The following is a 24,940-nucleotide window of genomic DNA, read 5'->3' as shown; positions in this document are numbered from 1 at the left end:
TCTCCTGAGCATCAGTAGAACAGAGTAAAGTGAGCTGTGAGTCCTGTGTGTCTCTGGATCTCTGTTCAGAGAGTTTGTCCAGCAGCCGCTGTGGTGTGGACTGATCTCTGCCGCTCCACACTGAATCCTGACATTCTGTGGAGGTCCCATCAGTCACACACACTGAAGATTGACAGGAAACCTTTTCCAGCTCCTGACAAACACAACACAATCACATCTGTACCGTTCATCATCACAGAGTTACAGTCATAGCACATCATTTGAAAGCTTACTTACAATCTCAACTTTAACTCGCTCTAAACAGATACAGCGTGAAACGAGATCTCTCTCCATCAGTTTTGTCTTCAGTGACGTCACCTCTTTCTTCAGCTGAGAGATTTCTGTGATGAAATCATCAATATCCAGCATGGACAGATCAGTTCCTACTGATTTACAGCAGATCACATCCACCTTGTCTCTCATGATGAACATCTGAACACAAAAACATCATCATTAGAATGAACTGACATTTATCAAACTCAAAAACATTATTAAATTATTACACACAAGGACAGATCTGTTAAACAAGATCTGTTTTTAGATGGTATAAATATAAATGTGTTTGTGTTTGGTAATCTTCCTAACTGCATGAATATTATCAGCTATAAAAACAGGCTAAATACTGTCAAATATAATGTCACCTAAAATGAACTATCAATCAGCCGCTGGATTTAATGAGCTCATATATTAGAAATCAAACATGATATTATTACACTTCTGTTTTTTCCATGAAACTGGGCCCGGATTCACAAAACGTTCTTAAGAAGGAAATTCTTCTTAACTACCATTTTCTTCTTAATTTCTAACTTAAGAAATAAGTTACGAATATTTTGTATTGGGGGCATGGGTAGATCAGCGAGTATTGACGCTGACTACCACCCCTGGAATTGCGAGTTCGAATCCAGGGAGTGACTCCAGCCAGGTCTCCTAAGCAAACAAATTGGCCCGGTTGCTAGGGAGGGTAGAGTCACATGTGGTAACCTCCTCGTGGTCGCGATTAGTGGTTCTCGCTCTCAGTGGGGTGCGTGGTAAGTTGTGCGTGGATAGCGGAGAGTAGCATGAGCCTCCACATGCTGAGTCTCCGTGGTGTCATGCACAATGAGCCATGTGATAAGATGCGCAGATTGACGGTCTCAGAAGCGGAGGCAACTGAGACTTGTCCTCCGCCACCCAGACTGAGGTGAGTAACCGCGCCACCATGAGGACCTACTAAATAGTGGGAATTGGGCATTCCAAATTGGGAGAAAGGGGGATTAATTATGAATTAATTACATGATTGAACAGTGAATTTTAACTTTTACATTTACACATTTAGACATTTGCTCTATGAAAGACACAGCATAAACAAATTTGCCCTGTGAAAAAGTGCAGGGGACGAACTTCGGTTTTATTGAAAGTGAGGGGGACATTCCCCCCGCGTATTCTACGCCCATGATTATAAAGCTTCCCAAGGAGAACATTTTCCTTGCAGTAATTTCCTCAACAAGAACCTCTTGTCTGCTAAAGCATTACATTTTTTGTAAGCTATTAGACAAGGCAACTCCATTAGCAGGTTGCTCAGACAATGTCAAAGCCTGTCTTTTTATTATTAAGAAAAAAATTAAAATGTTCTTAAGAAAATATTTCAGAACCTCTTAAGAATGTTTTAAGAATTGCACTTAGGAATGTTCTAACGAATTTCTTATAATTTATCCTACGAACTTTCTTAGTTTTTTTTCTTAAGGACATTTTCGTGAATCCAGCCCCAGAATATTTTAAAGCGTCCGTCACAAAATAATGCTTCATGTGGAGATAATAATCTTTGTTTATGGTCATTAAAACGCCAAAGAGAGAAAAACAACATGCACAGAAAAATACATATCACCATAGATCTTCATATACATGCAACATAAATACATAAATGATGTAAAACACATTAAACACCTACCTAAACGCTCAAACCGTCATCAGCTCTTGTTTAATCTCGTTTTTTATGGTGGTTGAAAAACAACTCGCGGTGAGTTTCTGCCGACTACTGGACTGGAGTGAATCACACAAGATGATTAAGCATGAAATGTGGTGATGGGCGATACCAATCATTTCAAGTCAAATATCGTCGATACCGATACAAATATCGATACTATTAGATTTTTTTGTGATTTCATGGGATAAAATGGGTAATTAAAAACATTTTTTAGTCATAATTCAAGACATATATATATATATATATATATATTACTGTAGTAAAACCATGGTTTCAGGTGAAAACGAACAAACGTGGTGGGTTACTATAACGTTACTGTAGTAAAACCATGGTTTCATCCCAAAAAACAAACATACATACAAACATACAAACAATGGTTACTACAGTATTACTTTAGTAAAACCATGGTAAACTACAGTTGTGCTCAAAAGTTTGCATACCCTGGCAGAAATTGTGAAATTTTGGCATTGATTCTGAAAATATGACTGATCATGCAAAAAAATTGTCTTTTATTTAAGGATAGTGATCATATGAAGCCATTTATTATCACATAGTTGTTTGGCTCCTTTTTAAATCATAATGATAACAGAAATCACCCAAATGGCCCTGATCAAAAGTTTACATACCCTTGAATGTTTGGCCTTGTTACAGACACACAAGGTGACACACACACAGGTTTAAATGGCAATTAAAGGTTAATTTCCCACACCTGTGGCTTTTTAAATTGCAAATAGTGTCCATGTATCAACAGTCAATGTGTTTGTTAGCTCTCACGTGGATGCACTGAGAGGCTTGATACTGAGCCATGGGGAGCAGAACTGTCAAAAGACCTGCGTAACAAGGTAATAGAACTTTATAAAGATGGAAAAGGATATAAAAAGATATCCAAAGCCTTGAAAATGCCAGTCAGTACTGTTCAATCATTTATTAAGAAGTGGAAAATTCGGGGATCTCTTGATACCAAGCCAAGGTCAGGTAGACCAAGAAAGATTTCAACCACAACTGCCAGAAGAATTGTTCGGGATACAAAGAACAATCCACAGGTAACCTCAGGAGAAATACAGGCTGCTCTGGAAAAAGACGGTGTGGTTGTTTCATGGAGCACAATACGACGATACTTGAACAAAAATGAGCTGCATGGTCAAGTTGCCAGAAAGAAGCCTTTACTGCGCCAATGCCACAAAAAAGCCCGGTTACAATATACCTGACAACACCTTGACACCCCTCACAGCTTCTGGCACACTGTAATTTGGAGTGACGAGACCAAAATAGAGCTTTATGGTCACAACCATAAGTGCTATGTTTGGAGAGGGGTCAACAAGTATTGTTTTTTTTGCATGATCAGTCATATTTTCAAAATCAATGCCAAAATTTCACAATTTCTGCCAGGGTATGCAAACTTTTGAGCACAACTGTATATATTTTTTAATTACACACAAACTCATAAGAAATGCAGTGTTGGGTGTAATGCATTACTAAGTAATTAATTACTGTAATTACATTTTCATTGAAAAAGTAAGGGATTAATCTTAATTTTTCAGTAATTTAATTACAGATACTTCTTATGTAATTGTGTTAAATACTGTATAGACTATGGAACAATTCTATATAAAACAATAGTGAACTTAAAATCGAAATTAAACGTCTAATGTTAAAATTTATGTTTTCTAATTTAATGCAGCCCCCTTAAATTCTTTGGCAAGTTCATGAATAATTTATGTGATTTTATATGATTTATTTGAAAGAATTAAAAAAAGTTTCAAGTCTATCCTTGTATTTTTCATCTGATCGAGGTTGAAAATGGTTTTAGAAAGTAATTAGTAATAAGTACTTTTGAGAGAGTAATTAGTACAGTAATCTTATTACACTGTAGAAGATGTAATTAGTAGTTAGTAATTAATTACTTTTTTAGAGTAACTTACCCAACACTGAAGAAATGTCACCTTTAATATGTTGTTATTTTAGTGTGAATGTACTCCAGCAGCTGTTTCTCTGATTTTCTATCATTACTTCTACAACTACAAGTAATTGTTTATGGAAAAATTGATAAATACATTTCAGTCAGGGAGTTGATCCACCGGAATGACCGTTATTTTTTAAATTGCGTATGCGCGCGAATTACTGTGGAGGAATGAAAGCGCGCACGGAATCGGATCTGAAATCAACATTTCTTTTGAGAATTATTATTATTTTTTTCTTTCATAATTTTCAATTTTAAGGTAATTAAGTCAAACGTATTTCAATAACTGTCCAATAAGTGTTAGGATGGTATTTGGGGTAAAAAGACCCTATTAAACACATTGTTTTTCTTAAGTGGGGCGAATAGATTTGTTATGAAAAATGTTCAAAGTGGGCTCACATTTACTCATCCAATCATAATAGAGATTAGTTTGTTTATAGAATACTTGAGACGTAATAAAATGCTAAATGTGTTTGAAGGTAACAGGAAATTGACATTTTCTGTAGTAGTTATTTTGTTACTCAAAAAAAGCATCTAGCTGTCTCAAAATTATTTGCATTAGTTGACAGATTGTATAACTATTGCCCCGGTATCTGCATGCTATCGCTTTAAACCTCCTAGGGGCCTTTTACCCCAACTGAGGGGTAAAAGGCTCCCTCACCACCTTTTTTTTATTTTTATTTTTTTAATAATTTTATTCAAAACAACCTTCCGTTATTATTTCTTTTAACATAAATTATGTTTCTCCATCAAAAACTCTGAAATTAGCCTATAAAAGGATATATACAAAACATTCTCACCTTCATTGAACTCATTTAAAATCAAACACTGGATTTAACAAGCTAATTTTTCAGGAATTAAACATGATATTCTCAGATGCCTATGAAGCCCCTTAGAGGACAGGGCGGGATTTTTATTTTATTTATTTTGTTTTGTGAAATTTTTTGTTCTCTCGCAATGAGTTTTGCATTGCCTTGCAATGAGTTTTGTGTTCCCTCACAATACATTTACCATGGTTTTATTACAGTAACCATAGTAATAGAGGTTGACCAATATATCAAATTTAACAATTAATTGGTGCTGATAGTTGTGTTTTTTTACTATCGACTATCTGCAAAAATCAACTCCGATAGTTTCCGATCGTTATTTTTGGTTTAATTTCTCTGTGGACGAAGCTGGAGGGTCCTACAGTCTGAACTCATCGGATGTACAATATAAAGGCGCCCTCTAGAGGTTAAGTAAAAACAAATCACTGACTCCACATGGGGTTTGTTGTGTAGACCATAATCTACAGGTGTCTAGATTATGCAGAGGGACGGTCGCTTCATAAGTGGATTTAAAATATTGATAGAGAAAAGCTAAAGTATGTATACAATACAAGTTATTATTATTGCATGGTACAATAAATCAGTCATACAACCAAAGGTGGTTTGATAATGAATTAGTTTATAACAATCAGAAATTATTTTTTAGGGGCATCCAATTTTTTATAAACATGAGCGCTCCAGTGTGCTGAGTGACTCCAGCTAGGTCTCCTAAGCAACCAAATTGGCCCGGTTGCTAGGGAGGGTAGAGTCACATGGGGTAACCTCCTCATGGTCACGATTAGTGGTTCTCGCTCTCAGTGGGGCGCGTGGTAAATTGTGCGTGGATCGCGGAGAATAGCATGAGCCTCCACACGCAGAGACTCCGCGGCGTCATGCACAACGAGCCACATGATAAGATGCGCGGATTGACTGTCTCGGAAGCGGAGGCAACTGAGACTTGTCCTCCTCCACCTGGATTGAGGTGAGTAACCGTGCCACCATGAGGACCTACTTAGTAGTGGGAATTGGGCATTCCAAATTGGGTAGAAAAGGGGATAAAAAAACCAACAAAAAACATGAGCGCTCCAAAGAGGTTTTGTTTCTAATTGAATTTACTGTAAAAATATATTTTTAGACTTTTATACATTTTGTGACAAGAAAGAAGCTCATTTTCCTAAAGGGGTGTCTTTAGCCCCATTGTACCCTACTTCTGAATTGTAATCCGGTACTAATTACAAATTACATTACTAAAAACGCATTTAGTAATGCAATATTTTGGATATTTTTTGGATAATCTAACCTGATTATTTTTGCCTAAATTCTTTTAAGAAAACAGTGAATCTTAGAATTGTTATTGTTTTTTGTGTTTTACTTACCATTTGTCCGTTATTGAGTGAAATAAAAAAAAGACACTTATAGGGTCATGAAATGGTTTTTGTAAATCTAGTGGTTCGTAATTTTGTAATTCGGTCCTCTTTCGGCCAATTCTGGGTTGTACTGTGTTCAGCTCCCATTCCCATCTTAACCACTGGGGGGAGAGTGTGGGTGCCTTCTATTTATTAAATCTAATGTTATTAAAGAGATCTGACTGACCTGACCAGTTTACAAATGATAGTAACTGCAGTTAACCAATTAGGAAAGTTGGACAGGTCATTGTGCGTCTGTTGCATTGGCTATAATGCAGGAGTAGCTGAGGGTAAAGGTTACATGCTTAAGTTAAATGAATACAAGGAGTTTGTCATGAGACACCTGTGGAGGAGGTATTAGAAAAATCTGCAGAGACACTTGAGAAAGCAACATGAAGACATCCGCCGACAATTGCAAATGCAGCGGTGAAGCACTAGTTGATACCTATAAAAGAAACATGCCAATATATACAATAAGAAGTGAAATGATACCTGTTGATGACAGTAGGGGGCAAAAGCCACCTGCAAATATCTGATGTGAAAACAGAATGCTGTGGAAGGAATGGTAGACATATGCAAACATGTCTGAAGGGGGAACGAGTATGACGCCTGGAATCTGCAGGATCCTTTGGGAGGGAATAAAATTATTGAAAAGACATTTATAAGGAAAGCAGTAAAGAATCCTGCATACTATCCTGTGGAAAGAATGGAAATAACTCTTACACCTGCTGAAGGTGATATTGTTGACATTCCAGTGGGAGGAGCACAAGATAACTGCAGGCGTTTATGTAGAAAAGATTAGACACGTTAAAATGCGCTTTAAACCAGTGAAACATGTCAAATTGCAAATCTGTTAAAAAAAAAATAGCTGTCCAGAGCTGCTCTTGCACTTGTAGCAAGAAAAACCTAACACTGCTTATGCTTCTTTGTGGGGAAAAGCATACAGTAAAAGCTTCAGGGGCCTAAATAACAAAGACATAAACGTGGCAGGTATCTGAAGACCTAAACTAATGACATAAAATTAGTCCAGAAACTATTTTGAGTAAAATGGAAATACACAAGTCCGCCACAACATTAAAACCACCTGCCTAATATTGTGTAGGTCCCCCTCATGCCGCCAAAACATCACCAACCCCGCATCTCTGAATAGCATTCTGAGATTATATTCTTCTCACCACAATTGTACAGAGCGGTTATTCGAGTTGCCATAGACTTTGTCAGTTCGAACCAGTCCGGTCATTCTCTGTTGACCTCTCTCATCAACAAGTCATTGCCGTCCACAGAACTGGCGTTCACTGGATGTTTTTTGTTTTTGGCACTATTCAGAGTAAATTTTAGAGACTGTTGTGCATGAAAATCTCAGGAAATCAGCAGTTACAGAAATACTCAAACCAGCCCATCTGGCACCAACAATCATGCCACGGTCGAAAACACTGAGATAACATTTTTCCCCATTCTAATGGTTGATGTGAACATTAACTGAAGCTCCTGACCCGTATCTGCCTGATTTTATGCACTGCTGACACACAATTGTCTGATTAGATAATTGCATAGATGATTGTCGGTGCCAGATGGGCTGGTTTGAGTATTATTGTAACTGTTGATCTCCTGCTAGTTTCACACACAACAGTCACTACAATTTTCTCAGAATGGTGCCAAAAACCAAAAAACATCCAATGAGCGGAAGTTCTGTGGATGGAAACAGCTTGTTGATGAGAGAGGTCAACAGAGAATAGCCAGACTTGTTTGAACTGAAAGTCTATGGTAACTCAGATAACCGCTCTGTACAATTGTGGTGAGAATAACATCATCTTGAGTGTTGAGTAGTGAGCCATGGAAGTGTGGTGTGTCGCAGGTGAGTGGGCGGGGACAAATGTTGGAAAAGACGTTGCTGGAGCAAAGGAAGCCGCTGCTTATACATTGGCAGGCCTAGATGAACAACCTTCTCCTGAACGTATGTTTGGAACTTAATTTATTCTTGCAGTAATGTAAAAATCTGGCATAAGCTCTGATGTGATGTTGTTAAGTGAATTTATTTGCTTCTGTAAAAGCAGCCAATGTGATTTCAACATCCTTTTGAAAAGTTGTATTTATATATAAAAAAAAAAAAAAACAATAAAGAATTACACTACCCACAATCCTGGGTAGTGTAGTGTAAACCATAAATCATTGCTAATTCTTTCCTGTCTAACCTCTGTCTAATGTTCTTCAATGCTTCTGCGATGTACAGAGAAACCTCATCACATTGATACATTCAATACTGTTACTGAGAGATTACTAAGAGATTGTAATTTAGTTTATTTAATAATTGTATTTTTAAAATACTTAAATGGATGACCAAAATGGCACCTTCAGATTTGAAAAGGGGTAGGGGCTCAAGACCCTGTTACCCCACCTCTGAGCACACCAATGACTTGAAGCATTGTAGCAAAAGGAGGACTTCTCTCTGTGATTATTTTGGGCAATATATTTTCACGAGTCAGTAGACTGCTTGTTGTGCTGAAACTTTTCCATCATGTAGAGCAGTGGTATGGGTTTTCTTGTGTGTTTTCAGGGTTTGTAACCAAGTAAAACTCTTTCCACAGTGTGAGCACTTGTAAGGTTTCTCTCCAGTATGAATTCTCTCATGCTTTTTCAGGCATTCTAACCAAGTGAAACTCTTTTCACAGTGTGAGCACTTGTAAGGTTTCTCTCCAGTATGGATTGTCTCATGATTTTTCAGGCATTTTGACCAACTGAAACTCTTTCCACAGTGTGAGCACTTGTAAGGTTTCTCTCCAGTATGGATTCTCTCATGTGTTTTCAAATGATGTGACTGATTGAAACTTTTTTCACAATGTGAGCACTTGTAAGGTTTCTCTCCAGTATGGATTCTCTCATGTCTTTTCAGGCATTTTGACCAATTGAAACTCTTTTCACAGTGTGAGCAATTGTAAAGTTTCTCTCCAGTATGGATTTTCTCATGTCTTTTCAAGCCTTTTGACCAATTGAAACTCTTTTCACAGTGTGAGCACTTGTAAGGTTTCTCTCCAGTATGAATTCTCTCATGTGTTTTCAGGTTTTGTGACCGATGGAAACTCTTTCCACAGTGTGAGCACTTGTAAGGTTTTTCTCCAGTATGAATTCTTTGGTGCACTGTCAAGTCACTGGCTCTAACAAAGGTCTTTCCACATTCAAAGCACATATGAACCTCAGAACAGGTATGTGTTTTCTGGTGTTCTTTCAAATAGGAGAGGCTTGCAAAACTCTTTCCACAAAAAGAACACTTGTAAGGCTTTTCACTTGTGTGCATTTTCAAAAGTTTTTTCTGGGCTGAATCCACAACAATAGTTTTATCACACTTATATTCAAATGGCCTTTCTCCAGAGTGAGAGTGGAGATGCTTCTTGAGATGGTGTGCATCTGCGAAACCTTTCCCACACTGATGGCATGTGTAAGTCTTCTCTCCAGCGTGAATTGCTGTGTGCTTTTTAAGATTTCTTTTATCTCCAAAATATTTCCCACACTGATGGCACATGTAAGGCTTCTCTCCTGTGTGAATTCTGGTGTGGGCATTAAGATGTTCTTTTTGTCTAAAAGCTTTTCCACACTGATAGCATGTGTAAGGCCTCTCTCCAGTGTGAATTGCTGTGTGCTTTTTAAGATTTCTTTTATCTCCAAAATATTTTCCACACTGATGGCACATGTAAGGCCTCTCTCCTGTGTGAATTCTTGTGTGGGAATTAAGATTTTGTTTACTTTTAAAAGCTTTTCCACACTGATGGCATGTGTAAGGTTTCTCTCCAGTGTGAACTGTTGTGTGCTTTTTAAGGTTTCCTTTATCTCCAAAACATTTTCCACACTGATGGCACTTGTAAGGCTTCTCTCCTGTGTGAACTCCCAAATCATTTTTGGCTGCTCTTCTTTGGGGCTTTTTTAGTGAGAAGTTCTTCTTATTCAGCTTTTGATGCTGCTCATTTACGTCCATCAGGTCTGAAACACAGTAAGTTGACAACAATTGTTTTGGATTGATTTTAATAACAAATGTAAAAATAAATCAAACTGAACCCAAATTATTGGCAGAACACAACAAACCAGTATTTATTTGTCATTTTGTTTTGCTGTGCGAAAGCCAGGTATATACAGGTGCATCTCAATAAATTAGAATGTTGTGGAAAAGTTCATTTATTTCAGTAATTCAACTCAAATTGTGAAACTCGTGTATTAAATAAATTCAATGCACACAGACTGAAGTAGTTTAAGTCTTTGGTTCTTTTAATTGTGATGATTTTGGCTCACATTTAACAAAAACCCACCAATTCACTATTTCAACAAATTAGAATACATCATAAGACCAATAAAAAAAACATTTTTAGTGAATTGTTGGCCTTCTGGAAAGTATGTTCATTTACTGTATATGTACTCAATACTTGGTAGGGGCTCCTTTTGCTTTAATTACTGCCTCAATTCGGCGTGGCATGGAGGTGATCAGTTTGTGGCACTGCTGAGGTGGTATGGAAGTCCAGGTTACTTTGACAGTGGCCTTCAGCTCATCTGCATTTTTTGGTCTCTTGTTTCTCATTTTCCTCTTGACAATACCCCATAGATTCTCTATGGGGTTCAGGTCTGGTGAGTTTGCTGGCCAGTCAAGCACACCAACACCATGGTCATTTAACCAACTTTTGGTGCGTTTGGCAGTGTGGGCAGGTGCCAAATCCTGCTGGGAAATGAAATCAGCATCTTTAAAAAGCTGGTCAGCAGAAGGAAGCATGAAGTGCTCCAAAATGTCTTGGTAAACGGGTGCAGTGACTTTGGTTTTCAAAAAACACAATGGACCAACACCAGCAGATGACATTGCACCCCAAATCATCACAGACTGTGGAAACTTAACACTGGACTTCAAGCAACTTGGGCTATGAGCTTCTCCACCCTTCCTCCAGACTCTAGGACCTTGGTTTCCAAATGAAATACAAAACTTGCTCTCATCTGAAAAGAGGACTTTGGAACACTGGGCAACAGTCCAGTTCTTCTTCTCCTTAGCCCAGGTAAGACGCCTCTGACGTTGTCTGTGGTTCAGGAGTGGCTTAACAAGAGGAATACGACAACTGTAGACAAATTCCTTGACACGTCTGTGTGTGGTGGCTCTTGATGCCTTGACCCCAGCCTCAGTCCATTCCTTGTGAAGTTCACCCAAATTCTTGAATCAATTTTGCTTGACAATCATAAGGCTGCGGTTCTCTCGGTTGGTTGTGCATCTTTTTCTTCCATACTTTTTCCTTCCACTCAACTTTCTGTTAACATGCTTGGATACAGCACTCTGTGAACAGCCAGCTTCTTTGGCAATGAATGTTTGTGGCTTACCCTCCTTGTGAAGGGTGTCAATGATTGTCTTCTGGACAACTGTCAGATCAGCAGTCTTCCCCGTGATTGTGTAGCCTAGTGAACCAAACTGAGAGACCATTTTGAAGGCTCAGGAAACCTTTGCAGGTGTTTTGAGTTGATTAGCTGATTGGCATGTCACCATATTCTAATTTTTTGAGATAGTGAATTGGTGGGTTTTTGTTAAATGTGAGCCAAAATCATCACAATTAAAAGAACCAAAGACTTAAACTACTTCAGTCTGTGTGCATTGAATTTATTTAATACACGAGTTTCACAGTTTGAGTTGAATTACTGAAATAAATGAACTTTTCCACGACATTCTAATTTATTGAGATGCACCTGTATTTATACCTTCAATACTGGCCAATAACTGCATTTCATGATTTTAGTCATTTAGATTGAATGTGAACCATAGTCTAAAGAAATTTGTGATGAGGGTGAGTACATGACAACTTTCATATTTGGTTGAACAATTCCTTTAATGCCATACATTTAAATAGAACAAATTAAAACTGAAATGTAATTTCTGTGACACTATCGTCACCAAACAGAATTGAAAAAATAAACTTAGCTTTCAAAAAAGCTCTCTGAATACACCCCACTGCTGAGCCAATGTTATTGTGTATGGATGGACGGGTCACTCAAAACAAAGGCTTTACATTTACATGATGATGTTTACAGTTTGAGAAAATGAACCTACAAATTACTTTTTTTTCTTTTCTTTTTTTTTTTTTTTTTACAGTTGTCTCTGCCAATTAAGCTGGGATAAAAGTTTTTAACACAGAAAAAGTTACACCCTTCAGCTTTAAGACTTTAGGTAGTAATCCAAATCCAAAGTCACTGCCCCTTCAGAACTGTTTAAATAAATCAAAAGACAACTGCGCACTTCTAAAACGACAATAAAAACAGACTTTTAAATGACAAAACCATCTTTCTTGTAACAGATTCTGATATGACAGCAAATTGCCATAATAATAATGTAAAACAATATTAAAGGAAGAAACCTACCAGAAGGAATAAAATCATTATCTTCTTCATCACTCTGTTGTTCCTCTGCTGTGTTTTCTTTAATCTCCTCCTGCTTCACTTCAATCTTCACTGGTGTCTGCAGCATCTGCTGTTCTCCAGCGTTACAGACAGAAGTCAGAGACTCTGTGGAGGTTTGATCACCCTGATTACTGTCACACACACTCTCCTGAGCATCAGTAGAACAGAGTAAAGTGAGCTGTGAGTCCTGTGTGTCTCTGGATCTCTGTTCAGAGAGTTTGTCCAGCAGCTGCTGTGGTGTGGACTGATCTCTGCCACTCCACACTGAATCCTGACATTCTGTGGAGGTCCCATCAGTCACACACACTGAAGATTGACAGGAAACCTTTTCCAGCTCCTGACAAACACAACACAATCACATCTGCAGTGTTCATCACTTTCATATTGCCAGATACCTTGTGATTTCCACCCCTATTTTGTATCAGCAACAACATGCAAAAATGACGCTAAATGCAGACGATTAGAAGCCTGACACCAAGTTTGAAATGAATGAGTTTGGACTCATTCAGAATAAATGGCTCTTACGAGTTCTTAGACCAGTTACTGAACCAAAGAACCCGTTTGAAATGAATGAATCAAACCTACAGGCAGAATCGAAAGTCAGCATTTCGGTCACTTCTGACTTAAAAAGAACAGAAGGAGCCGGTCCAAATAACTGTCGAAGTTTGCAGAGGATTACCGAGGAGATGCTGATACTATGAGCATGCGTGCGAGAACTTGAAAGAGCCTGGGGCGAAACGTAATTTTTTTTAATGAGAAACAAAACTTAATGGAAATTAGGGTTTCACAGTATACCACAGTATGAAAATTGATGGTTATCATACCATGTACATTTGCTTATCTACGGTATTGAGAAAAAAAAATGCAACTGGGCGGAGAATCTCACCTGCGCGTGCGCATCTCCTTTCCTCCTCGACTGCCTGTCAAGACTCGTCAACTTGTGCCACACACACACATGCAGCGGAGAAAATGTCAGAGAGAAGCGAGGCAAGGGGGTCTGACATCAGCTAAAGGCTTCTCATCTGCACTTTTGCACGAGTGTAACGGAACCAGCTCGCGATCATGATCTGCTCTTCTCTCCGGGCTTCCCACGATATTGTGGAGCACAGACCTCAAAACTGGTGTGACTAATTTCAATTCTAGTGAGACTTTTCTAGTTTAAAGTGTTACGGAGAGAGTCAAGTCGAACCTCTCACACAGTAGGCAGCCCTGACATGCCAAACAGCACTGAGGAGGAAAAGAGCAACACTGTGCTATGCACTATTTATTTATTTCATTATTTATAATCACCTTTACAAAATTGTTTCATGATTTTACATGAGTAAAAGTAACTGTTATATTTTGACAAAATGTTATAGTTTCATATGAAATAATCTAAAGGTAGAATCTATTAGACCTCATTTTATATCAGGACAGGAGCAGTCTGGCTGTGCTGTCATGCACCTACAGTATATGTTAATTATTAATAATCATAGAACATTACTTTAAAAGCTCACACAGCTCATGCTATTTTTCATTTCACAGTAGTTAATTTAACATGCTATGCTAACATGTAAACTAACATGCTTCAGTTATATAACATGTTATAGCTACATGCTATTTTTTTTTTCATGTTTATAATTTGGTTTATTATTATAATTCTGTTAGCCTTCTTATTGATTCTATTTATTTTATTTTCAAAAGGGAGACTTTTTTTTTTATTTTTTTTTTACACATACTACAATTAAAAACAAAATGGTTTCAAGTTTCAATTATAATAGTGTTTGCTCAACCAAAAAAAAAAAAAAAAAAAAAAAACTTCTGTTTTCACTCCTTTATGGGTCATTTTGACTAATAATAGTGTAATACCGTATACCGTGACATTTTCTGAGACGGTTATCATACCGTGAAAATCTCATACCATTCCAACCCTACTGGAAATATGCTTATGACTAGATTTATAAAATACACTTTTTTAGCAAAACTTATTTAGTCAAGAGATGTAAATGTTTCCTATTGTTTATTTTGCACGCAGATTATATTTTAAATTGTTATAAGCCAAATCATGTTTTCTGGTGATGCTTTAGACATGTAGAACATATCAGCGTTTGTGCATCAGTGTCTGTATTGGGTGCTTTAGGTGCAAAACTTTAATGTAGGAAACTTGTAATACAAGATGTAAACAATATTTGTCAGTCGTATTCTACATGCAGGATCAGAGAATGAAACACTGAAGACAATAAACACCCTTATTATTATAAATTGATTTAATAATTAATATATGCATTCACATATGTCTATATGATAATATTTCAGCGTAAATACCATGGCACCGGGATGTGGAATTACATACTAGTGACTTCATTACGTGATGATGTAAAAGGACCGCTGAATCGTTTTTTTTTTTTTTTACCGTTTCATAAAAAAAATAAAAATAAAATAAAAAAAACAGCCAAAAGCATGAATGAATGGGACTTCCTATCACTCATTATTTAAGTCTGGAGCACAGAGCAATGATGCTCTTGTAAAAAGGGATAATTTTATATCCGTTCCGGAGTGGAACTTCAATAAACTGCCCTTTGAAGGTCTCTGCGTTGTTCTGTCTTTTCTAGGCACTGAAATAAAGCAATTATTGTTAATTTACACGTTACAAATTGATTCTGTTATTAATTTTATCTGACTCCAATTTTAAGTTGACCTCTAATTTATATTTGATCATTCTTTTAATTTGATCTTTTTAAGTTACCGATTACTCTGAATCATCTTAATTTTAATTTGTCCTTTCGATCAATACTTGAATGTCGCTTAGAGTCTCTCACTGGCCGTTTTTTCAATTACGAGGATCTCACGTCACAAGCGAGCCAGTTCAGTTCATAGTCAGAGGTTGTAGGGTAATCTAAATATCATCTGATTTGGCTTCTCTCATAATCAGATGATACCATCGCTTAGACACGTTCACACAACTTGCTATGATGGACGATAAGCAGTGACTGAAGTCTTACATGGATTCTCCTATCATTAAGCTTCAGTAATGGTCTTATCCTGGTCTCATACTTGTGGTAACAAACAGTATCTTAACACAATCTACCAGTCACAAATGATTTCAGAGAAATTCAGAGTAAATCAAATAATAACAATTTATTTGCCAGGTAGGATATAAAACATAAGTTATAAAATCAATCAAAGCCAATTTCACACATGATCAGAATAAACAAACATTTCTAAAAATAAAAGACAAGTCAAAGTAGCATACCTGGCAATAGAAAGTGACACGAAGCGATAAGCATGGGAGATCTGGCTTACAGATTCCCTGACAAATGTAAACTACATGCAGCGGTACAGCATGGGAGATCTGCTTACAGATTCCCTGAGCTTCTTGACAACTATCCTTAAATACCCAGACAGAATAAACATTGTGTACCAAATGGTATTATCTTTTGAACAATGAGAATTTGGGGGTGAATGGGTTCTTGACTTCCTGGGGTTTAACCTTGTTAACATACAGGAGATCATTTCAATTGTAGGTCAAGGAGGGGGATAGACCTCCAGAATTATGCAGTATTTGGCAAAGACTTTATAACTTTGTCACCATTAGTTTTATCAACATAGGAAAGAGACCACTATACCAGTCGCACTGAGACCTCTTAAATGATATCAAACACATACAGTTGCATTCTTTGTTTTCATGGTATTTGTTATATTTCTACATATAAATCTTGTGTCTTTGTGTTGGTCCAGAGCTGTTGAAGGGGAGAAGGGGGAGAGAGAAGAGGGGGCAGCAAGGTGATTTGCAATTTATCACACTGTGGTGATATTCAGGTGTAGATTTCAGCTTTTGTGAGAGAGTTCTATGATGTTGATTCTCGCAGAGCTCTTTGACTTTTACCAGAAATGGTGCCTTTTGGGTGTAGACATCCCAGTGCCAGCCTTACACTCTGATTGTGGAAAACGATGATGCAATTCTAATTCAGTGAGTTTCTGCATATTTCCTTTTACTAATTGTGTGCAATATTTTCTAATGCATGTAAAAGCACTTATAACATCTTTCTGTACCTCTGACATCATTTGGTTAACAAGTGGCCTTTTGGAGTCCCCAGGTGGTCATTTTTGGAAATATGCCTAGGCAGAGAAAAAAAGCTTGCGGCCTAATTTTGAAAAATAACTTATTGAGACTTGTGGGTTTGAGACCAATGCTGTTAGTTAAATGTTAATTTGTCCAATTACTTTTAAGCCCCTTAAAAATTGGGTGCTTTGTATAAAAAAAAAGCAGCAGCAAATGCTAAACCCACCCAATCTGAATGTAATTCACCGTACAACTAGCTGTCAGTATGAAATATCGATTGCTTCATTTCAAATCCATTATTGTGGCGTACAGAGCCAAAAGTATGAAAATAAGGTCACCGTCTAAATACATACAGTATGGACATAACTGCATGACATCATTTGAAAGCTTACAATCTCAACTTTTACTCAAGATACATTCTTTTTAATGAAAATTAGACACAATTAGAAAACAATCAGACACAGTGATTCATGGAAAGGATGAAATGAATGTTAAACCTGTAAACTGTTGTCTCTCTCCATCAGCTTTGTCTTCAGTGACGTCACCTCTTTCTTCAGCTGAGAGATTTGTGTGATGAAATCATTAATATCCAGCATGGACAGATCAGTTCCTACTGATTTACAGCAGATCACTCATGATGAACATCTGAACACAAAAACATCATCATTATAATGGACTGGCATTCATCAAACTCTAAAGGATTTTTATATAGAATGAAAGATTATTCAAAAGACCAGTGATAATGGATTACGATCATTAGAACGCCCCCCCCCAAAAAAAAAAAAAACAACAACAACATGCACAACAAAATAAATATAAATCTCATATATGATGTAAAACACAATGAACACATACCGACTGAGCACTCAAACTGTGAGTTCTTCTTCTGAGGTTCAATGGCGGTTGTCCAACCAGCTTTTGGCGCATTACCGCCACCAACTGGACAGTAGTGGAGATCGCCGAAGGAAGGAGAGAGAAAACTAAATACTATTTATTTATTCCCGATCGTTTCATTATTCACAATGTGTACAACATCCTTAAATTATGCTTAAAAAACTTCTGATATAATTTAGTAATGTGGTACATACTTTTCCTTGTCCCATACTAAGAAGACTTTGCATTGCCAGGTTGACCTCAAAGCTTTAAAAAAAAAAAAAGTAAATTCAGATCTTTAGATCCACAGAGAAGACACGACTAATTGCACTGTGTAGCTAGGGTGTGCAATCTTTTCCAGAAACATTTTTTGTTATACTGGTTGAAAGTCTCTTCACATCCTGATAGCAATCAATAATTTAAGTGGTCTAAATGTGTGTGTGTGTGTGTGTGTGTGTGTGTGTGTGTGTATATATATATATATATATATATATATATATATATATATATATATATATATATATGTATCTCTTCTGTGGAAGGGACAGGACTAAAAATGATCGACCAATCATTGCATTCGGTCCAAATGTAATGAAAGGATGTGCTTCCTGTCTGTCAATCTATATTTGCATACCGCCGCGCAACTTGTTCGTGCACACAATCACACGTCATCAGCACGGGTTCCTTGACACTGTTCAAAGCGAGCACGAGAATGGAAGGCGAACCGTGTGTGTTCATGTGTAATAGAGGAGGCGTGGCTTTGGAGACACCTCTGAAGCGAGGGCGGGCTCTATGCTTTCAAAGCTAGCTTGCTAACTGCTAGCCTCTCTGGATTACACACCCTAGCTTTAAAAGGCTTGCTTATTAACTCGATTGAAAAGACAGATATGATTTGTTGCCCTTTTCTTGATGCTGATGTTAAATTTGGGAATATATACTGCAGGAGCTGTTTGACCTGATATGGGATCCTTGAAACCATCTATAAAAATATGAATCACTGATAAAATATGCTTGATCTAAACCCTGCTTAACAACAGTTTCCTTAGGGACATTTAATTTTTTTTTTATCTTTGTCCTACTACTTGAGATTTACTAGAGGGATATTTGGTGTAACAACTGTGGGACAAACTGATTTCTCTAATACCCATTATCTGATCATCTCCACGCTCCCAATACTCCTCCAACACTTCAGAACTTCCTTTCAGGTTGATCCATTGGAGTTTTCCCTATCTCAACCTGCAGTGCTGGAACTGAGGAAGATCTGAAAGCTCCACAGCACTGTATTAATCTTTCTAATTGTATTTGGTGATGCAGACCCATACAACATGCTCCCATAATCCAACAAAGACCTAATTAATTTCCATTTAAAATACAGTCGACTAGAACCCCACTCAATTCCTGCCTAATTCCTTAAAAGTCCCAAAAGTCAACCTGGAGTCCATCCATATTCCCAGGTATCTTATCATTCATACTTGTTCCATCCAGTGTCTGGCCATACAGTTTAAAATTAACCTTTGGATGGATGCTTCTTTTATTGAATCATATCACTTGAGTTTTGGCCAGTTGGAAACTCCACTTGTTGGCCTATTTCTACACTTCACCAGCTGCTGCCTGTATATTTTTTATTATGTGTGTAATGTTATGACCTCTCTTCCATATTGAGCAACAATCAGCATAAAGTGGTCTCCCTATGTCTAATTTAATTTGAGTCACAGGGTTGCGCTGATTGTGCTCCCGAGTGTGATGTTATGTCTGATAACATGTAATTTTGGTTCCAGGCTTACATGTTGCTTCCCGGACACTTTAAGCGGGTACATGAGTAGTGCAGTGACTGTGCATCAGTTGAATAGTGTGCATGCTAAAGTGGGGAGCTGAAATGATCTCAAGACTCTCCATCATGCTACTAAAAACATAACACTGAGTAAGTGTGTGTCCGTTTGTGTGAGAGCAAGAGCGAGGGAGTGCAAGGGTGCTTTCTACTATGGCAGGCCAACTGGGGTGAAATACATTGAAACACTTGCACATATTAAAAGTTATTTCAGATAATATAAAAACTGCTTATTTATCAAGTCGCGGGATGTGGCTCTGTTTGCTGGTCACGACTCCAGTCTCTATGTCTGTTTGTGTGTGTGTCAGCGTGTATGAGTGTGGGTAAGACGAGAGCGAAAGATATAGAGAGAGAAAGCACAAGGGCATTTTTCAACCGAAAATGAAATGAATTAGGATATTATAGACCTTGTTTGTCATTCTAATCCAATGTACTTAACCAAAGTCTTTGTTTTAATTAATTATTTTGCTATGGTAGCCTGTACGGCTCTTTAAAATGACTGAAATAATTTGGTGAAGTGATATGGAACAGTTATGCGGTCAAAACCTGGAACTAATTCATAGCTGTGTTTACTTGAAAATATTAGAGCGTGACAGTGCCTGCCCACTTTTTCAGCTGTCTTGGTTCCGGAAGTACTTTTTAACTATAAACCATTGCTTCTGGTCAGCAGCAGAATGTGCTTTCATGAGAGCACCGAGTTCATGTTGTCATGATGTGACAAATTCACGTTGGCATGTCACGGAAGTAATCTCACGTTTATCTCTTAGTTGAGACATCCAGGATAAGCATACAAATGCACCATTGAGAAAAACAAACAGATACAAATACAGATCTAAACCAAAACCAACAAAGCTTCTGTACAGCATTTCTCCTACTCAGTTGTAAACAGCGCTGCTATTCCGGGTGTGTCGCATGTGTGTCAGTTCTCGAGTGAACGTGCCAACGCAATTATATCACATGCGCATACAGCTGCTGACTGGTAGAGATGGTGTATATTTAAAGAGTACTTAAATATCGATCATTTTCGCACTAAAGGTGATCATGTCACTTTAGAAGACAATAATTTAACCGCTGGAGTTTTGAAGGCGTCCTGGACCATTTTTGCACCCATCTGTGCTATTTTTATTTTTGTAAACATGCACTAGATAGACGTGTTTGATCGTTTTGATGCATTTCCAGTGATGTGTGCTGCATTTTAAAAGCGGTACAAGTGCAACTTTTAAAAACATGTCTTATTCTGCTGCTGACATTGACTGGAAGAATCACATGCAATTTTCTATCAGACTGAGGTCAGGGCTTTGCAATGGCCACTCCAATACCTTGACTTTGTTGTCCTTAAGCCATTTTGCCACAACTTTGGAGGTATGCTTGGGGTCATTGTCTATGTGGAAGACCCATTTGCGACCAAGCTTTAACTTCCCGGCTGATGTCTTCAGATTTTGTTTCAATATATACACATCATTTTCCTTCCCCATGATGCCATGTATTTTGTGAAGTGCACCAGTCCCTCCTGCAGCAAAGCACCTCCACAACATGATGCTGCTACTACATGCTTCACAGTTGGGATGGTAATCTTTGGCTTGCAAGCCTCACCCTTTTTCCTCCAAACATAATGATGGTCTCATCTGAACTCAAGATGGCGCCGAGTATGGCTGCTGCGTTGCGAGCTCCGACACAACATAGTAGTGTTTTGTTTGTTGTTCACAATTCTTATGTTTGGATGCTTTCTGCCTTATTGTCTACGACAGACAAACACTTTTGGACATTGGTTCAGCAATTTCACACCGTAAACCGGACTTCAAATTTCTCAATGCCGACCCGCTGTTGTCCCTTTTGTCTGGGCAGCACGGCTGCGGAAACGCAAAAGGAAAAGGGGAAACAGAGCCGGCGTTCTCATCAGAGTAAGACGCCGCGCAAATCGACCCCCGCTACCCACTATTCTACTGGCAAATGTTCAGTCTCTGGATAACAAGCTCTGCGAGCTGAAAGCGCGGATCTCTCTCCAACGAGATACAAGGGACTGCTGCATTATCTGCCTTACGGAAACTTGGATGTCTGCGGAGATTCCAGTCTCAGCCATTGAACCCGCGGGGTTCTCTGTGCACCGAGCGGACAGAGCGAAAGACCTCTCAGGTAAAAGTAGAGGAGGTGGTGTATGTTTTATGATCAACAAATCCTGGTGTGATCAGAGGAACGTACATTCTATCAAGTCTTTCTTCTCTCCTGATCTGGAATTTCTTATGCTTCTGTGTCGACCATTCTGGCTACCGAGGGAATTCACAGCTGTCATTGTCACTGCTGTGTACATCCCGCCACAAGCCGACACAGGCCGGGCACTCAAGGATCTGTATGGGAGTATAAGTGAGCAGGAAACCGCGCTCACTGGTTTTGGACCATTGCTACTCTCCCTTCCGGGATGGCTACAAATCCCTCCCCCGCCCACCATTTGGCAAATCGGACCACTCTTCCATTCTGCTTCTGCCCTCTTACAGGCAGAAACTGAAACAGGACTACAGGACTGTTTTAATCACCCGGAATGGGAGATGTTCCGGTCTGATGACGACATCGAGCTTTACGCTGATAGTGTAATGTGTTTCATCAGAACATGCGTAGAGGACGTGGTTCCGATCCGGATCTATCCGAATCAGAAACCATGGATATTTTTTTTTTGGGGGGGGGGGGGTTTTTCCCCTTTTTCTCCCAATTTGGAATGCCCAATTCCCAATTCCCAATGCGCTCTAAGTCCTGGTGGTCGCATAGTGATTTTGCTTCAGTCCGGGTGGCGGAGGACGAATCCCAGTTGACGAATCCCAGTTGCCTCCGCGTCTGAGACAGTCAACAAACACATCTTATCACGTGGCTTGTTGAGCACGTTGCCACGGAGACATAGCGCGTGTGGAGGCTTCACGCCATCCACCGTGGCATCCGCGCTCAATTCACCATGCGCCCCACCGAGAACAAACCACATTATAGCGACCAAAAGGAGGTTACCCCATGTGACTCTACCCTCCCTAGCAACCGGGCCAATTTGGTTGCTTAGGAGACCTGGCTGGAGTCACTCAGCACGCCCTGGGATTCGAACTAGCGAACTAGCGAACTCCAGGGATGGTAGCCAGCGTATTTTACCACTGAGCTACACAGGCCCCCCCCAGAAACCATGGATAAATAACAATGTTCGCACGGCACTTAATGCGTGGACCTCCGCTTTTAATTCCGGTAACGCAGAGGAGCATAAACAAGCCAGTTATGCCCTCCGAAAAACTATCAGAACCGCAAAACACCAGTACAGGAACAAGATTGAAGGACAGTTTAACACCACCAACTCTAGAAGCATGTGGCAGGGAATTAACATCATCACAGACTTTAAAGGGAATAAAAACTCTGCCATGAACACCGCTGCCTCTCTCCTAGATGAGCTAAATACTTTTTATGCTCGTTTTGAGGGAAATAACACCGCCCTCGTGGAGAGAGCTCTCGCAGCTGAAGCTACAGAGGTTAGTTCACTCTCCGTCTCTGTAGCGGTTGTAACCCGATCCTTCCGACGGGTGAATATCCGCAAAGCCGCGGGCCCAGACGGCATTCCGGGCCGCGTCATCAGAGCATGCGCGAACCAGCTGGCTGGTGTTTTTACGGACATTTTCAACCTTTCCCTCTCTTTGTCTGTAGTCCCCACATGCTTTAAAACATCCACCATTGAGCCTGTTCCAAAACAATCAAAAATAACTTGCTTAAATAACTGGCGTCCTGTTGCTCTGACCCCCATCATCAGCAAATGCTTTGAGAGACTAATCAGAGATTACATCTGCTCTGTGCTGCCTCTCTCTCTTGACCCGCTGCAGTTTGCTTACCGCAACAACCGCTCCACTAATGATGCCATTGCATCTACAATACACACTGCTCTCTCCCACCTGGAAAAAAGAACACTTATGTGAGAATGCTGTTTGTAGACTACAGTTCAGCATTCAACACCATAGTGCCCTCCAAGCTAGATGAGAAACTCCGGGCTCTGGGCTTAAACAGCTCACTGTGCAGCTGGATCCTGGACTTCCTGTCAAGCAGACGCCAGGTGGTTAGAATAGGCAGCAACATCTCCTCATCACTGACCCTCAACACTGGAGCCCCGCAGGGCTGTGTTCTCAGCCCACTACTGTATTCCTTGTACACACATGACTGTGTGGCAACACATAGCTCCAATGCCATCATTAAGTTTGCTGATGACACGACGGTGGTAGGTCTGATCACTGACAATGATGAAGCAGCCTACAGAGAGGAGGTGCACACTCTGACACACTGGTGTCAGGAGCACAACCTCTTCCTCAACGTCAGTAAGACAAAGGAGCTTGTGGTGGACTTCAGAAGAAAAGACAGAGAACACAGTCCCATCACCATCAATGGAGCACCGGTGGAGAGAGTCAGCAGCTTCAAGTTCCTGGGTGTCCACATCACTGAGGAACTCACATGGTCCATCCACACTGAAGCCGCTGTGAAGAAGGCTAATCAGCGCCTCTTCTTCCTGAGACGGCTGAGGAAGTTTGGAATGAACTGCCACATCCTCACACGGTTCTACACCTGCACTGAAGAGAGCATCCTGACTGGCTGCATCTCCGCCTGGTACGGCAATAGCACCGCCCACAACCGCAAAGCCTTGCAAAAGGTGGTGCAAACTGCCAGACATTATTCTTACAATAATGTAAAAATCTGGCATGAGCTCTGATGTGATGTTGTTAAGTGATTTTTATTGCTTCTATAAAAGCAGACAATGTGATTTCAACATCCTTTTGAAAAGTTGTATTTATATGAAAAACAAAAACCCCAATAAAGAATTACTCTACCCACAGTCCTGGGTAGTGTAAACCATAAATTATCGCAAATGATGTAGCTTTTCCTGCCAATGTCATGTTCATATTTACAGTGCATCCGGAAAGTATTCACAGCGCTTCACTTTTTCCACATTTTGTTATGTTATAGCCTTATTCCAAAATGGATTAAATTCATTATTTTCCTCAAAATTCTACAAACAATACCCCATAATGACAACCTGAAAGAAGTTTGTTTGAAATCTTTGCAAATTTATTAAAAATAAAAAATGAAAAAATAAATAAATAAATAAATAAAAAAATCACATGTACATAAGTATTCACAGCCTTTGCTCAATACTTTGTTGAAGCACCTTTGGCACCAATTACAGCCTCAAGTCTTTTTGAGTATGATGCTACAAGCTTGGCACACCTATTTTTGGGCAGTTTCTCCCATTCTTCTTTGCAGGACCTCTCAAGCTCCATCAGGTTGGATGGGGAGCGTCGGTGCACAGCCATTTTCAGATCTCTCCAGAGATGTTCAATCGGGTTCAAGTCTGGGCTCTGGCTGGGCCACTCAAGGACATTCACAGAGTTGTCCTGTAGCCACTCCTTTGTTATCTTGGCTGTGTGCTTAGGGTCATTGTCCTGTTGGAAGGTGAACCTTCGCCCCAGTCTGAGGTCCAGAGTGCTCTGGAGCAGGTTTTCATCAAGGATGTCTCTGTACATTGCTGCATTCATCTTTCCCTCGATCCTGACTAGTCTCCCAGTTCCTGCTGCTGAAAAACATCCCCACAGCATGATGCTGCCACCACCATG

The 24,940-nt window shown here is 39.2% G+C and overlaps 1 protein-coding gene across 4 annotated transcripts in view; it reads right to left on the bottom strand.

Annotated features, from left to right (window-relative positions):
• Positions 1 to 8,653: 8,653 nt before the first annotated feature.
• The window catches only part of LOC127418767 (zinc finger protein 345-like), a 96,517-nt gene continuing 80,230 nt past the window's right edge, over positions 8,654 to 24,940 (bottom strand). The window contains exons 1-4 of one of the 4 annotated variants that reach the window (XM_051659572.1): positions 17,480 to 17,519; positions 17,122 to 17,269; positions 12,544 to 12,919; positions 8,654 to 10,146 (exon numbers count right to left, since the gene is read on the bottom strand). In XM_051659572.1, the coding sequence (XP_051515532.1) occupies positions 8,654 to 10,146; positions 12,544 to 12,919; positions 17,122 to 17,220 (1,968 nt within the window). In that variant the 5' untranslated portion in view covers positions 17,221 to 17,269; positions 17,480 to 17,519. Of the gene's footprint in view, positions 10,147 to 12,543; positions 12,920 to 16,614; positions 16,681 to 17,121; positions 17,270 to 17,479; positions 17,520 to 24,940 lie in introns of those variants that run through there. The other 3 variants (XM_051659573.1, XM_051659571.1, XM_051659570.1) reach the window with 3 other exon arrangements.

This window comes from Myxocyprinus asiaticus, chromosome 28, assembly GCF_019703515.2.
Source record: "Myxocyprinus asiaticus isolate MX2 ecotype Aquarium Trade chromosome 28, UBuf_Myxa_2, whole genome shotgun sequence".
NCBI lineage: Eukaryota > Metazoa > Chordata > Actinopteri > Cypriniformes > Catostomidae > Myxocyprinus > Myxocyprinus asiaticus.
This window is presented reverse-complemented; position numbering and strand designations above follow the sequence as displayed.